Here is a 13,050-nt window from a genome sequence, read left to right as displayed (position 1 = left end):
CTCGCTCACACACACACACTCCACACACACACACACACACACACACACACATAGATGAATGAATTTTTCTGCATATATAAGAATGAGTCTGTATTTAAAGAAAACAACCAGATAGTTCACATGTGTGGCTTTATCGGCAAAGCTATGTTTTGAGAATAGCTGTCAGACAATTCAGGGTCTTAACAGGATGGAGGCATTAGATGAGTGGACTGATGGGGTGATTGGGTTTTTATTCCACCGATCCCTGTCCTGAATACTGTAATTTATTTTGTACTGTAGGCATGAATACATAAGTGGCTACTACAGAGTGTCTGCATATTTCTTCTCAAAGATAATAGCTGACATGATACCCATGAGGACTTTACCTGGAATCATCTTCACCTGTTTAAATTATTTCATAATAGGCAAGTATCCCACCAAAGTAATCCTTCTCCTACCTCCCTGTGATTTCCCTGTGACTGTGACTTCCCTTCTCTTTTCCCCATCCCTGCTCTCTATTTGATATGTTACTTCTGAATCAGTGGATCATATAGCTCTCATCTGATCTAGCTGATCTGATCCAGTCATATAGCTTTGATCTGATCTGATCCAGCTGTAGTGTAGAGGTTGAGCGGTGGACTCTGATCTGGAGAACTGGGTTTGATCCCCCGCATGCAGCCAGCTGGGTGACCTTGGGTCAGTTACAGTTCTTCCAGAGCTCTCTCAGCCCCACCTACCTCACAGGATGTCTGTTGTGGGGAAGGGAAGGGAAAAGGGATTGTAAGCCGCTCTGAGACTCGTTCGGGTAGTAATGAACGGGGTATAAAACTGTTGTGTATTAAGATCTGTATGCGCTTGAGTACTGAGACAGGGTTGTAAATAGACCAATCAGAGCTGCACGATGTTCTGGAGGGAAGCACTCTGATTGGACATCTGTAAATAATGATTGGTTAATATCTGACTTGTGGGCGTGGCTACCCAAGCCCGGACTGTTTAAAAGAGAGCCTGTTGCTCTATGTTTTTGTCTTGTTCTGATTTCTTCTGACTTCGTTAATAATGCTGATTCACTGTTCACTAGCTGTGTTGAGTCTCGTACTTAACAAGCGGTGATATCAACAAGGCAAATGCTGCTGTCATAGGAAGCTCTGATAGCCACAACGCAGTGTGATGAAAGTTACTCCAGCCCGAGCACAGGGGCTAACCCGGAATTGCTTTGCCAATGTGTAACAACACATACCAAACATATACAAATAAATCTGCCATTATGAATTATGTTTTTTCCTCATTTTTTCAGGATTCAAGCCTACTGCACAAGCCTTCTTCATCATGATGATCACCCTCATATTGATCGCCTATGCAGCCAGTTCACTCTCTCTAGCGATCGCAACGGGACAGAGCGTCTCATCGGTTGCCAACCTCCTCATCAACATTTGCTTTGTTTTTATGATTGTGAGTGCCGGGCCGCTCCTGCCTGTAAAATGTTTCCTTCCAAGAGTGTCTTCTTGCAAGGCTAGGGATGTAGCCTTGGTTTTGCCACGTCTTAATGGGGTTCCATCCTCAAGGACGGACTGGCCATTTAACTTCCTGGCAAAGTTCCCAGTGGGCCACTGCCCTGGAGGGCCACTGGCCACCAGGGACAAGCAGAGCTAAGCCCAAGCAGCTCCACCAGCACCCCAGGACCACTAGTCTTGGACCCTTCAGTGGCAGCAATGGAGAGCCAGTGTGGTGTAGTTTTACCTTTATATCGCACATGACAGATTAATGTTGGGGATGAACCAGTCTCCCACTGCACCGGTAGCAGGCTCCTCTTTAAAGCATTTGTGGCCAGTATGGTGTAGTGGTTAGAGCATCAGGCTAGTAGCTGGGAAACCCAGGTTTGAATCCCCACTCTGCTGGGTCAGCCTGGGCCAGACACACTCTCTTGGCTTGACTTACCATGCAGGGTGTTTGTTGTAAGAGTAAAATGGAGGAGGCAAAAGCCATGTTGTAAGACGCTTTTGATCCCTGTGAGAGAGAAAAGCAGGGTAAAAATGTCTAAATAAATTCGAGCATTGCAGGATTGGGGTTGAAAGCAGTGTCCCCTCTCAGCTAGCTCACAGTTTTTTAGTCTCCGGCTCACACATTTTTGTCTTAGCTCAGGAAGGAGGGCTCCAGAGCAGACTAATTTATGCAGTAGTCAAATCGCTCGCTCACAACTTTAATGCCAGTAGCTCGCAAAGTAGAATTTTTGCTCACAAGACTCCACAGCTTAGAGGGAGCATTGAAGGGCAATAAAAAGGCTCTGCTGTACTTCAGAAAGTAGCTGCATGCGTGCTTCTGGGCCGTGGGGATCTTCTGCACATGCAGAGTGTCCTAGAATTCACCCTTGACAAACATAAAAGTCGGATCCAGAAGTGAATGTTTCATGGTCATCTAAATGAATCCTGGGTGTACTGCATTCTAAGGTTCTTTAGGGTCCTGAACAAAATTCTGTCTCCTGTAGAGTTCTGCTTCCCCCCCGCTTTTTTCTGTGTTTGCAGCTTTTCTCTGGCTTGTTGGTAAATATCACGACCATTTCTCCCTGGCTGCTGTGGCTGCAGTACTTCAGTATCACTCGGTACGGGTTGAACGTAAGTATTAATTCAATTATTTATTTAGAATATCTATTAGCCTCCTCTCTACTTTACCGAGAATGTAAATAATAATAAAATACGGTAAAATACATCAAAAACCCAAATTAAAATCAATAATTTAATACTGCCTGTAGGCAGAAGAACTATAATCAAATGCCATCGTGAATAAAACCTTCTTCAGCAGCCTCCAAAAGACAGCGGGAGAGGAACCAGGCGCACCTCCCTGGAGAGGTGTTTCCATAACCTCATGTGCCCCTCAGATGAGTTTCTTTGATTGATGAGACAGTCAGGAAGATCTCTCCCTGTGATCTTAGTTCCCAGGCAGGAACACATGGGAGAAGGAGGACCTTCAGATACCTGGTCCCAAGCAATGTCCCAAGTCTGGTCCCATGTATTAAAAGACCCCCTCCACCCCCCAAAAAAAGTTTTGAAAGAAATAACCACTCTGGAACTTTCCACCAAACTGTATCTGATCTGCAGCACCATATCACGGGGAGGGAAAGGCTTTCCCCTTCCTCAGTGGCCGCAGCCAGGGACTCAGGTGTTGCCATCTTCAAGGAACTTCTCAGGCAGGCTGCAAGCCAACCCTGTAGCAGGGCTTCACTCTCGCTTCTTATGAATGGAACGTCATCCGTGTATGCCATTCTCAACGTGTCCGCATTTGTGGATACTGAAATCTACAGATTGGGGCCATGTAGAAAGAAAGCTAATACTTCTACAAACTTGGGGGGACCCTCAAGTTTGCAGAAAAACACAAAACGTTTTTTTAAAAAAATGGAAGAGGGTTAAGTACCCTCCAGATCTCTGCTGGCCCAGCTTCTTCGATCCACCCTCTTCACAGATGGATGGACACACCTGGCAGATGCTGCTGCAGGCTGGCACGTGGGCTGAGGAGGGCAAGAGGGACTCAACACTGCCCCTCCAGTCATCTCAGCTACAGAGGTGGTGGGGTGCCAGTGGGCATCATCCCCCCTCGCCACCCCAGGAGTTGTGGAAGCAGCAGTGATGTGGATGGGGAAGGAGTTGGGAGCAGAAGACTCCATGGTTGCTTGAACCACAGAAGCAGTGGCAAGGCAGCTAGGTGGCGGAGGACTGAAAGCCCGTGAGTGGGCAGACTGGAGAGCCAGCTGTGGGGGGGGGGCAGGAGGATAGGAGTCTCTCCTACCAGTCTGGCAGGTCCCTACTTGTATTCCATAAAAAGACACTCTGACCTCTTATGCAACGGTGCCTCGCAGGCCCCCGGAGCATGTGAAAATTCATGCTGGATCAGACCAATCTAGTCTGGTATCTTGTTTTCCACATGGGTCAACAAGCTCCCCCGGAAGAAGGGGTGTAGAGGCTAAAGGCTCCTCCCATTTTTGCTTCCTCCACAGGTAGCATTAAGAGGTATAGTGCTACTAAGCATGGAGGTTCCATTCAGCCATCAAGGCTTTATAGCGGTTGATGGGTGTATCCTATTAAAGCCATCTGTGGAGGTCACCTCTACATCTTATTGCCGTGAATGGCTGGGCAGCCTGCTTTGCAGTGAAGGTTGTCTGGTACAACTGTTAATTTCCTACAGAGGAGCCTCTGATAGGAATCTCCAGTTTGAGGGGAAGTGAACCAGGGCTTTAAGGCAGTGTGAATCTGAACCGGTTAAACACTGACCCCTAGAGGTCCCTGTCATGAACTGCAAGCACTAGATCTTGACCTCAAATTCCATTGGTTGATATGTGTTATTATTACTTATTTCCTGGATGGTACTACATCAGAGTTGTGATTTATTTAGACATCATACGGTTCAAAAATAAATCAATGAAGGTTAAAGATTTACAAACACCAGTTTGCCACAAGGTATAGATAGGGACTCTGGGGCAAGTGAGGCTCTGTCTTCTTGGTGCTTGGAGGGGTCAACAGTGGGAGGGCTTCTAGTGCCCTGGCTCCACTGCTGGACCTCCTGATGGCACCTGGTATTTTTGGCCACTGTGTGACACAGAGTGTTGGACTGGATGGGCCTTTGGCCTGATCCAACATTGGCATCTCTTATGTTCTTATTATATTAGTGATGAATGGGGGCATATAAATAACACAAGGAGAGCCCTGCTGGATCAGAGCATTGGTCCATCTAGTGCAGCATCCCGTTTCACACAGCAGGCAACTAGTGGCCCTGGAATGCCAACAAACAGGGCATGAAAGCTAAACTAAGGCCTTCCCCTGCCACCAGCACTGACATTCAGAGATTTACTGGTTCTAGATGGAGAGGTCCCCTTTAGTCTACATGGCTAGTAGCTATTGGTAGACTTGTCCTCCACGAATCTCTCTAATGCCCTTTAAAATCCATCTACATTTGGGACATCCACTATCTCCTCTGTATGTGAATTCCACAATTTAATTATTGCCTGAGTCAAGAAGTACTTCCCTTTGTCAGTCCTGAGTCTCTTTCCCGTCCAGTTAATTGGGCACCCCTAAGTTCTAGCATTATGGGAGAGGGACAGTAATTTTATAAACCTCTATCATGTCCACCCCTGAAAAGGCCCAGACTCTTTCACCTTTCCTTCTAGAAAAGGTGCTCCAACCCCGTAATCCATTTTGGTTGCCCCTTTTCTGCATTTCCCCCAACTCTTCTGTAATATCAAAGCAGGTTGTTCAACACTGAAGAGAAGCAGAGAGAGTTGCTCTCAGAAATAAAAACTAAGTTTCCAGAGTGTTTGAGCCGAATTATGTGTTCTAATTGAAAATTTTTCCAAAGATGTTCTTAAGACAGCAGCTCTTGAGCTGTACTGTTGCAGTCATGGCGGCTGTTAAGACACTGGGTGATTTGAATACAGGATCTCCTGTAGCCAAGGAATATTCAGAGAGGGTTCCCCGGCATATGTTGCTTTGTGCTTGAACCTGAAAAGCAGAGTGTGCAGATATAACCAAGTGATTTGGTTTTTCTGTCTCCAAAGGTTTTGCAGATTCATTGAGCCTAGCCTCCTCGCATGCATGTAAACACAAGCAAGTAATTCAGTTTGTCTCTCTCCAAAGGCTTTGCAAATCAATGAGTTCACTGGTCTGACGTTTTGCAAGGATTCCACACATGGGCTTAATGTGACCTGTCTCACTCCTAGTCCATTTACGATGTAAGTGTTCATCCCACTGCCTAGTAAGCTAAAAACTGAAATCTGGATGTCTTTTAATTTTTTTTCTCGTAGCTATGATCTCCGCATATTTTTTTGAAACATTTCTTTCCTGCCTTCCCCCGTGGTTCAAGGTAGCTTACAGTAATAGTCAAGATCATTTTCAGTTAAAGACAAAGAATAACAAATCAAACCAAGGGTTGTGCATTCTTAGTAATGGATTTTTTTTTTAAAAAAAACCTTCTTGTTATAGATGCACGGGAGAAGAATATCTGAGGATACAAGGCATCAGCATAACTCCTTGGGGCATCTGGCAGAACTACGTGGCTCTCCTATGCATGACAGTCATTTTCCTCGCCATTGCCTACACAAAGTTGAGACTTCTAAAAAAATATACTTGAGCAAGTAAGGAAAACGTCCCTAACTCGGCACTATATTGTACTTTTATAGTAAACATGTAATCTCTGTATAGTATTGAGTGTTTTGTTTGACTGAAGCACCCCAAGTTCACTTCCAGCAATTTCTGTTGGAATTACATTTGCTACCAAAGATACCGGTTTCATAGGCGTATTTAAGGTCTCATTCTTACAAACAGCACAGAAGGCAATGGATCTGTGTCCTCCTGCCTGTATGATTTTTGGACTTACAGGGTGGAATGCGCCTCCCAAACCAGGAGAGACTGGGTTTCTTTCATTTATGAAACTAAGAGATTGAAGGTTTTTCCTACTGACAAGTTTTCTGTTTACATGGTGGGTTTTGTTTTGTCTGTGCATGTGCATTTGTGTGTGTGTAGGTATGAGAGAACATTCAGTCATGCAAGTCCTTACCTGTAGCCTGAAGTGATGCAAGCCAGACACACATTTTCACCACTTCATCCGTCATATTTAAGGAGTAAAAATGGTCTTCTCTGAGGAGGCAGCTGTGTTTTTATGCACTGAAGGGCCAGATTAGAAATGAGAACTGGAGCCCCCAGCAATGCTCCAGAAGAGGGAAAGCAGAGCACCACGCAAACACAGAAGATGAACCAGGACCCAACCTTTGCATCTGGAAGAGAAACTAGCCAGCATATTCAGAGCCTTTTCACACCTTACAAGAAGAGCTGAAATAGGAAACGCAGGCAACTTTTGCTTCCTGCCATATTTACCCCAAAGGAAGATGACCCTAAATGTAAAATTACCCCCAAATGCTATGCACAAAAAAGTTTTCTACTATCCATACTTGTATGCAAATGTAAGATGACCATCCCTTCCCACCCTTAATGGCACACACGACTACAGGGGAAGATGCTTCCTTTTGACCATTACACCATCTGCATTTATCGAAACATAAGCTTTTATGAACTACAACCCACTTCACTTCATCAGATGCATGAAGTGAATTATCTATCAACAGACACACACACAGAGAAAGTGAATTCATTTAAGGGATCTGAGGAACACATGAAGCTGCCTTATACTGAATCAGACCATTGGTTCATCAAGGTCAGTATTGTCTACTCAGAATGGCAGCAGGTGTCCAAGGTCTAAGGTCTGGGGATTGAACCTGGGACTTCTTGCATGCCAAGCCGATGTTCTACCACTGAGTTACAGCCACTTCCTTGGTGAAATGGGCTCCAGCTCACAAAAGCTTCTGTGTCTATAGACCTGGTAGTTTTTCAGACTCCTCCTCATTTTTGCTGTAACAGACTTAAAACATGGCTATCCCACTGGGATTTTTATCCTTCATTGATTTAACTTCCCAAGTAAAGGTGAAAGCCAAAGCTGTCATGGCTGGTGAATCAAGGCCTGCAAAGAGAAAGGGAATGATTCGTATTGTGAATTCCTGTGCTTGGAAGAGTCACTTTTATACTAAAGAATGGGAAGGGAAGTAGCCAATACTTATCTGATCCGAAGCTTGACCTTCTCAATGAAGAATACAGGAATAAAACTAGAATAACTATAGGAAATCTATATGCACACGGTTGGAACCTGCCAACACGTGCTGACCTCTTGGCTGCAGTCCAATGGATCAGTAAGAACAAAGAGTTACTTGTACAGCAGGGCTGCAAGTAAATAGCTTAAGATGTCATTTGAAAAGGCTGCTCTTCCTAGACTGGCAGGCAAGATCAGGAATAGCCTTCAACTATCTCCAGAAACTAGGCAGAAGAGGCTGCTCAACTTTACATCAGACGTTCTGAACCCAGAACTGGTCAGAGGAGACTCTGTCTAACTCTCCCACCTGTAGCCTTGCCATCCAGAAGAACGGATTGATAACTTCCTAGGAATATTTGTGGAGGGTCAAATGACTTGCTGCCTCTCCCAAGGATAGGAATTCACTGTAAGAATGCTAATTTATTTAATCAGAAGCAGGAAGACATCCTCTAGAGCATTTGGGATATGAGACAGCCGTATGTCCTTGGATGGTTGCCAGGCATAGAGTGTCTCTCGGGGAACATAACCCTTTGCAGGCCCCTCCCTCTAAAGGCTGCATCACAAGTATGGCAGCATTATAAGCGAGACGAGGCCATTCCTGTCTTTCTGTATTTTGGTGTATTAGTTTGAATTAGCATATACTATTTGGTTATTGGTCCCTTCAGCCTTTGCTCTTTTGTTGGCTGCCTAGGTGTAAAAACTAAAGCCTTGCCCTGTGGATGTGCCTTTGCCCCAATTCACATCTGTCATTCCCCGGCCTCCAAGCGCCAGGCTCCAAAGCCTAAACATTTCTGACATCGCAGCTAATAAAATATATCTGGGCAAAAGTTCATCTTATCAACTTGAGATGGGCTAGTATTTGGCAAGTCCGGTACATTTTTAATTGACTCCTCCCTTGAGTTCTATTGGCTGACAAGAGTATAAAAAGGAGGCTTCAGGCTTTGTTCGAGGCTGTTGGGCCAACATCTCACCTAGGCTTGAGTGAGGTCTCAGTCCAAAGTCCAGAAATATTCCTTGATCTTTCTGAAGTGTACACTGTATCAGGTATTGAGATTTTCTATATGCTATTGAGTACTGATATTGAATATATGCTAGAGTTTTTACTTGTGTGTGGTTTTAGAATAAATACTTATAAAGGCAACTGTCCTCTCTGTGTTTCTCTCCCTCTGGAGGCCTGAGTTCCCCAGCCAGACTCCATCCACCCATACAAAAGAACCCTATTGAGGTTGGGGATCCCAGGCAGAGGGCTAGACCCCTAAAATTCCCCTACAATTAGTCCAGAATTGGTCTAGTTTGTAATGTCTTGTAGATGAAAGAATAGCCAGCCATGCAGCTGTTCTGTAGATTTCATCCAAAGCTGCCCTCCCCCGCCAGCCAAAAGGAAATTTACTGTAATATCTTGATGGGTTGATTCCCCTACTGACTGTATGTGCTTTCTATGGATTCCTTGAGCCATGGGCTTAAAACTGTCATAGCTGAAAAGAGTTCCTGAATGCTACAAACAGAACCTCTTGTCTTTTTGAACTGAAAATTTGGTCTAATTAAAAATCAGAGAGAGTTCCTGATACCAAGCATGTACCAGTTTGGTTCTTGCTGATGAATGGGCTTTGGACAGAAAGATGATAGAACTCCCTTTTGCAGTCTTTGAAATCCAGGTTTAATCTTTGGGTATGAACAGAGTCCATTAACAGTACCATCTTGTCTTGTTAGAGATGTTGGCTCTTTATATACTTATTTTAAAACATTTATTCGCCACCTTTCTACTTTACAGAACTCAAGGCAGCGGCTTACAGTGCAAATAAAACATGAATATACAAAACACATAAAAGGCCATGAATTAAAATCACAATTTAAAGAGAAACTAAACTAATTGAATGCTGTCCTGAATAAAACCGTCTTCAGCTGCCCCCTGAAGACTGGCAGTGAAGGGGGCCAGGCGTACCTCCCTGAGGAGGTTCCATAGTTGTGGGGCTACCAGGGCAAGCCAGTTAAGCCTCCCCGGCCTTCTGTCCCTTCCAAGTTTTGGTGGAATTCCATTATAAAAGAAAGCAAAAAATGAGTTTCAGAAGCCTGAAAGGCTGCAAAACTGGCAATATGGTTGAGCCCAGAAGAGTTCAACTCGAACCCTGTTTCCTAAACCTGAGGCACAGCTGATCAGGAAGGAGAAGCCCTCTGCCGGAAGAAGCCATCAGTTCACAAGCTGGTCCTGCCTCCTCTGCCACGGAGAACAGTCTCAAGGGTTCCAGGATGCCTTTGTGCCTCTTCTGGAGAACCCCCCCCCCTTTCATTCCCAGTGCAAAGAGTCCTGTCTTAACTTGAGAGCTGAACGAAATTCTCCTTGAAGGAAAAAAGAAATCTCCTGGCCTCTCCCCTTCATTATATGACTTCCAATTCAGGGTCCAATTTAAATAAGACACACACCCCTTCCAAAAAAACCTGAAGACTACCTGCTGTATCCAGTATAAAATATTTATTAGGTGAAGAAATGTCTGCTATTAATTCAATACATCTTTAATTGTTAAGAAAGACTGGTATAATTAACTTCTTAAAACAAACATTTTTGCATTTATTTTTTTTTGCTAAGGAAGAGGGTGGTTTCAAAAGTCTGTACTTACACTGCAGAAAATAGAAAGGTTACAAAATAGAAATAATACAGAAACAGGCGTTTCAAGTCGCCATACCTAAAAAGTATGGTATGTTGTCAGTACGCACGGATAACCCATGAATTCTTATTGCACTTCAAGATGAAGTTTGTTACAAAGTAACAACATGTTACAGATATATAAACAAATATGATTAGGAATGCAAACGTTTTGATTTTCATATTAACATATTGCAAATGAAAGACAATGCTTGTGCTGGCTGCTATTAAACACCAAGAAGATGCAACTGTTTTTTTTTAAAAAAAAAAACATACCAAAGCATGTCACAGTGGCAGATTCCCACCGCACTGGGCAGGTAATGTAGCACTCCAACAATAGCAAGGAAAGTATCATCCCAGGAAAAAGGCAGAAACATTTTCCTGGGATACTTCCAGGTTCTACCGTGGCAAGCTGTGTGGACTGGCCCTTTACCATACCAGTTGGGTCACTGCCCTGGAAGGCGGCTGTTGGCCAAAGGCAAGTGAAGCTGGCAAAGCCACAGGGGCTGCTTGGCTCAAGCAGGCCAGGCTAAGCGAACCCTCCTTGCTGGCCTGATGTGACCTGTGGCCCCCGCGGGGGTGTCTCAGCTCAGCTTCCTCCTGGGCTTTTTAAACAGCACAATATTCCCTCAGATGGTATATTTGTCCCTGAGCTTTTCCACACTGTGTTTTTGACGCAGTCCAGCTTCTTCACTGCATTGGCTTCCCCTCTTCCTTACAGATTCTTTGCTGGTCCCTGAATTCCCAGGATTTTCTTTTGAGGTTTTCCCACGTTTTTTTCAAACCACCTTCCCCAAAGATGGGGAAGAGAGAGCAAGACTGGCGAATGACAAAAGGCTCTTCCGCATTCTCATTTTTGTCACTCGTTTGTCCCTATGGCTTTGCCCCCCCACCCTTCCCACCTGTGTTTTGCTCCCTCTGGGACTACTAGGAAATGTCGATGCAGCTAAGAAGCTGAGCTGCACCAAAAACCCCATGTGGAAAAGCCCCCTGTCTCCATAGTGGATCGGTAAAGAAGAAGAAGAGATTGTATTTGTACCCCGCCCTTCACTACCCAAGGGAGTCTATTCTGCATTTTAACCACTATTGGAGGATGTCCAGGCAAGTCTGCATTTTATGTCCCCCTTGGTTCCAAAGGGAGAATTAAAGCACCTCTCTTCCACTGAACTGCATGGAGCTTACGAAATGCTTAATTTGAATCAGTCACACCACTTGAAAATAGCAAATGCTGAAGAATGTTGTTGGTTCAGACTTCAGGTGCCAATATACACAACATAGTCAATGTAGCAAAAGAACATTTAGGTGTACCATACTGGTAAACGTTTGGCCTTGCTGGTTTTTTTCCTAACTACAAAATGAGCTAAGGAATCTATTTAGGAGGAGATTGGATTTACACCCCGCCCTTCACTACCCAAGGGAGTCTCAGAGCGGCTTACAAACTCCCTTCCCTTCCCCTCCCCACAACAGACACCCTGTGAGGTAGGTGGGGCTGAGAGAGCTCTGACAGAAACTGCTCTTTTTCAAGGACAGCTCTTATCAGAACTACGGCTTGCCCAAGGTCATCCAGCCAGGTGCAAGTGGAGGAGTGGGGAATCAAACCCGGTTCTCCCAGATTAGAGTCTGCGCACTGAACCACTACACCAAACTGGCTCTACCTACCTAGCACCACTGGGATATAACCACAGAAGGGACATTCACAGCTGTCATTTTTTGGAAAGGTACCACATAAAATTCCTCAGAAATTCCAGATGGTCTGATCAGCGCTTTTTGGCACTATTCTTACACCTCTAGCTAACCTTCCCCATTTTTGTCCGTTGCCTGACATAAGCAGTAAACTGATCACTCTTGGTGTCTAAGAGTGCAGACCTTGCAGGAAATCTGCTTCAGTCTTTGATGCGTAATTTTATTGGTGGCTGAGGCAGCAGTGTGAACTCTTAACATTTAAAAAGAATATAATCAAACATTCCTTTGAAAACTTACCTGACCAGAAAAGCCTAATCTTGTTCGTTATAAAAGTTAAATCTAAAAGATAAAATGGCTGTGTGGCATTTTCACAGCATCAGAGGTGTCCTGAGAATATCACACCTCTGCCATTTGGTCCCAAATAAGAGGTCCCTGCCCTCCCCAGGCTCCATCCCCAAACCTCCAGGAGTTTCCCAGCCTGGATCTGGCAACCCTACCCCCCCCCCCCCGCCGGGGGGGGGGGGACCTGGCAACCCTACTTGGAAATGAACTGAGCCTTTTACATAGTGACCTTGGAAATCCTAGAGGGCTAATTACATTTTAAAAGAAATAAAATATGGAGTATAAGGGAGCAAAACGTCAGTATGTCATACGCCTGATTTGTATGCCTATTTTTAAAAGGGCCGCTGACTCAACTGGCTGGCAATCACTTGTACTAAAAAACCACGAAGTCTTCTGGTAAGTGGAGAAACATGTCCCATTTCAAACAGAGTCCAGGTGTGATCTGGTCCTTTACCGCTTGGTAGTGCCAGTTCTCTGCCTTAGCCAGACCACTGTATCGGCCTTCCTTTGACTGCTTTGCATTCCACCTTTATGCCTTAACCTGGATGGCCCCAGGCAAGCCTGATCTTTCATTAAATTGCTGCGCCAACTTTAGTTAAACCGCTGTGTTTTATTGCTCTACTGGTTTTAATCTGTTTTACTTGATGCTTTTATACGACTGTGTTGTACACACTGCCCTGAGCCCAGTTTCACAGGGGAGGGAGACTGATAAATCCAATAAATGATAATAATAATAATAATCACAACGATCTCATCAGACCTCTGAAGCCATGCAGGGTAGGCTC

The 13,050-nt window shown here is 44.7% G+C and overlaps 1 protein-coding gene across 1 annotated transcript in view; it reads left to right on the top strand.

Moving 5' to 3' along the window:
* The window catches only part of LOC107110109 (ATP-binding cassette sub-family G member 2-like), a 48,423-nt gene extending 42,333 nt beyond the window's left edge, over window positions 1–6,090 (top strand). Inside the window, exons 11-15 of the mRNA XM_015410833.1 lie at window positions 280–404; window positions 1,274–1,428; window positions 2,499–2,588; window positions 5,598–5,679; window positions 5,954–6,090. Coding sequence (XP_015266319.1) covers window positions 280–404; window positions 1,274–1,428; window positions 2,499–2,588; window positions 5,598–5,679; window positions 5,954–6,090 — 589 coding nt within the window. The remainder of the gene's footprint in view (window positions 1–279; window positions 405–1,273; window positions 1,429–2,498; window positions 2,589–5,597; window positions 5,680–5,953) is intronic.
* Window positions 6,091–13,050: the final 6,960 nt, after the last annotated feature.

Source organism: Gekko japonicus, unplaced genomic scaffold (assembly GCF_001447785.1).
Source record: "Gekko japonicus isolate JY-2015 unplaced genomic scaffold, Gekko_japonicus_V1.1 scaffold42, whole genome shotgun sequence".
NCBI lineage: Eukaryota > Metazoa > Chordata > Lepidosauria > Squamata > Gekkonidae > Gekko > Gekko japonicus.
The sequence above is the reverse complement of the archived record's forward strand: the minus strand, read 5'-3'. Positions and strand labels throughout refer to the sequence as shown.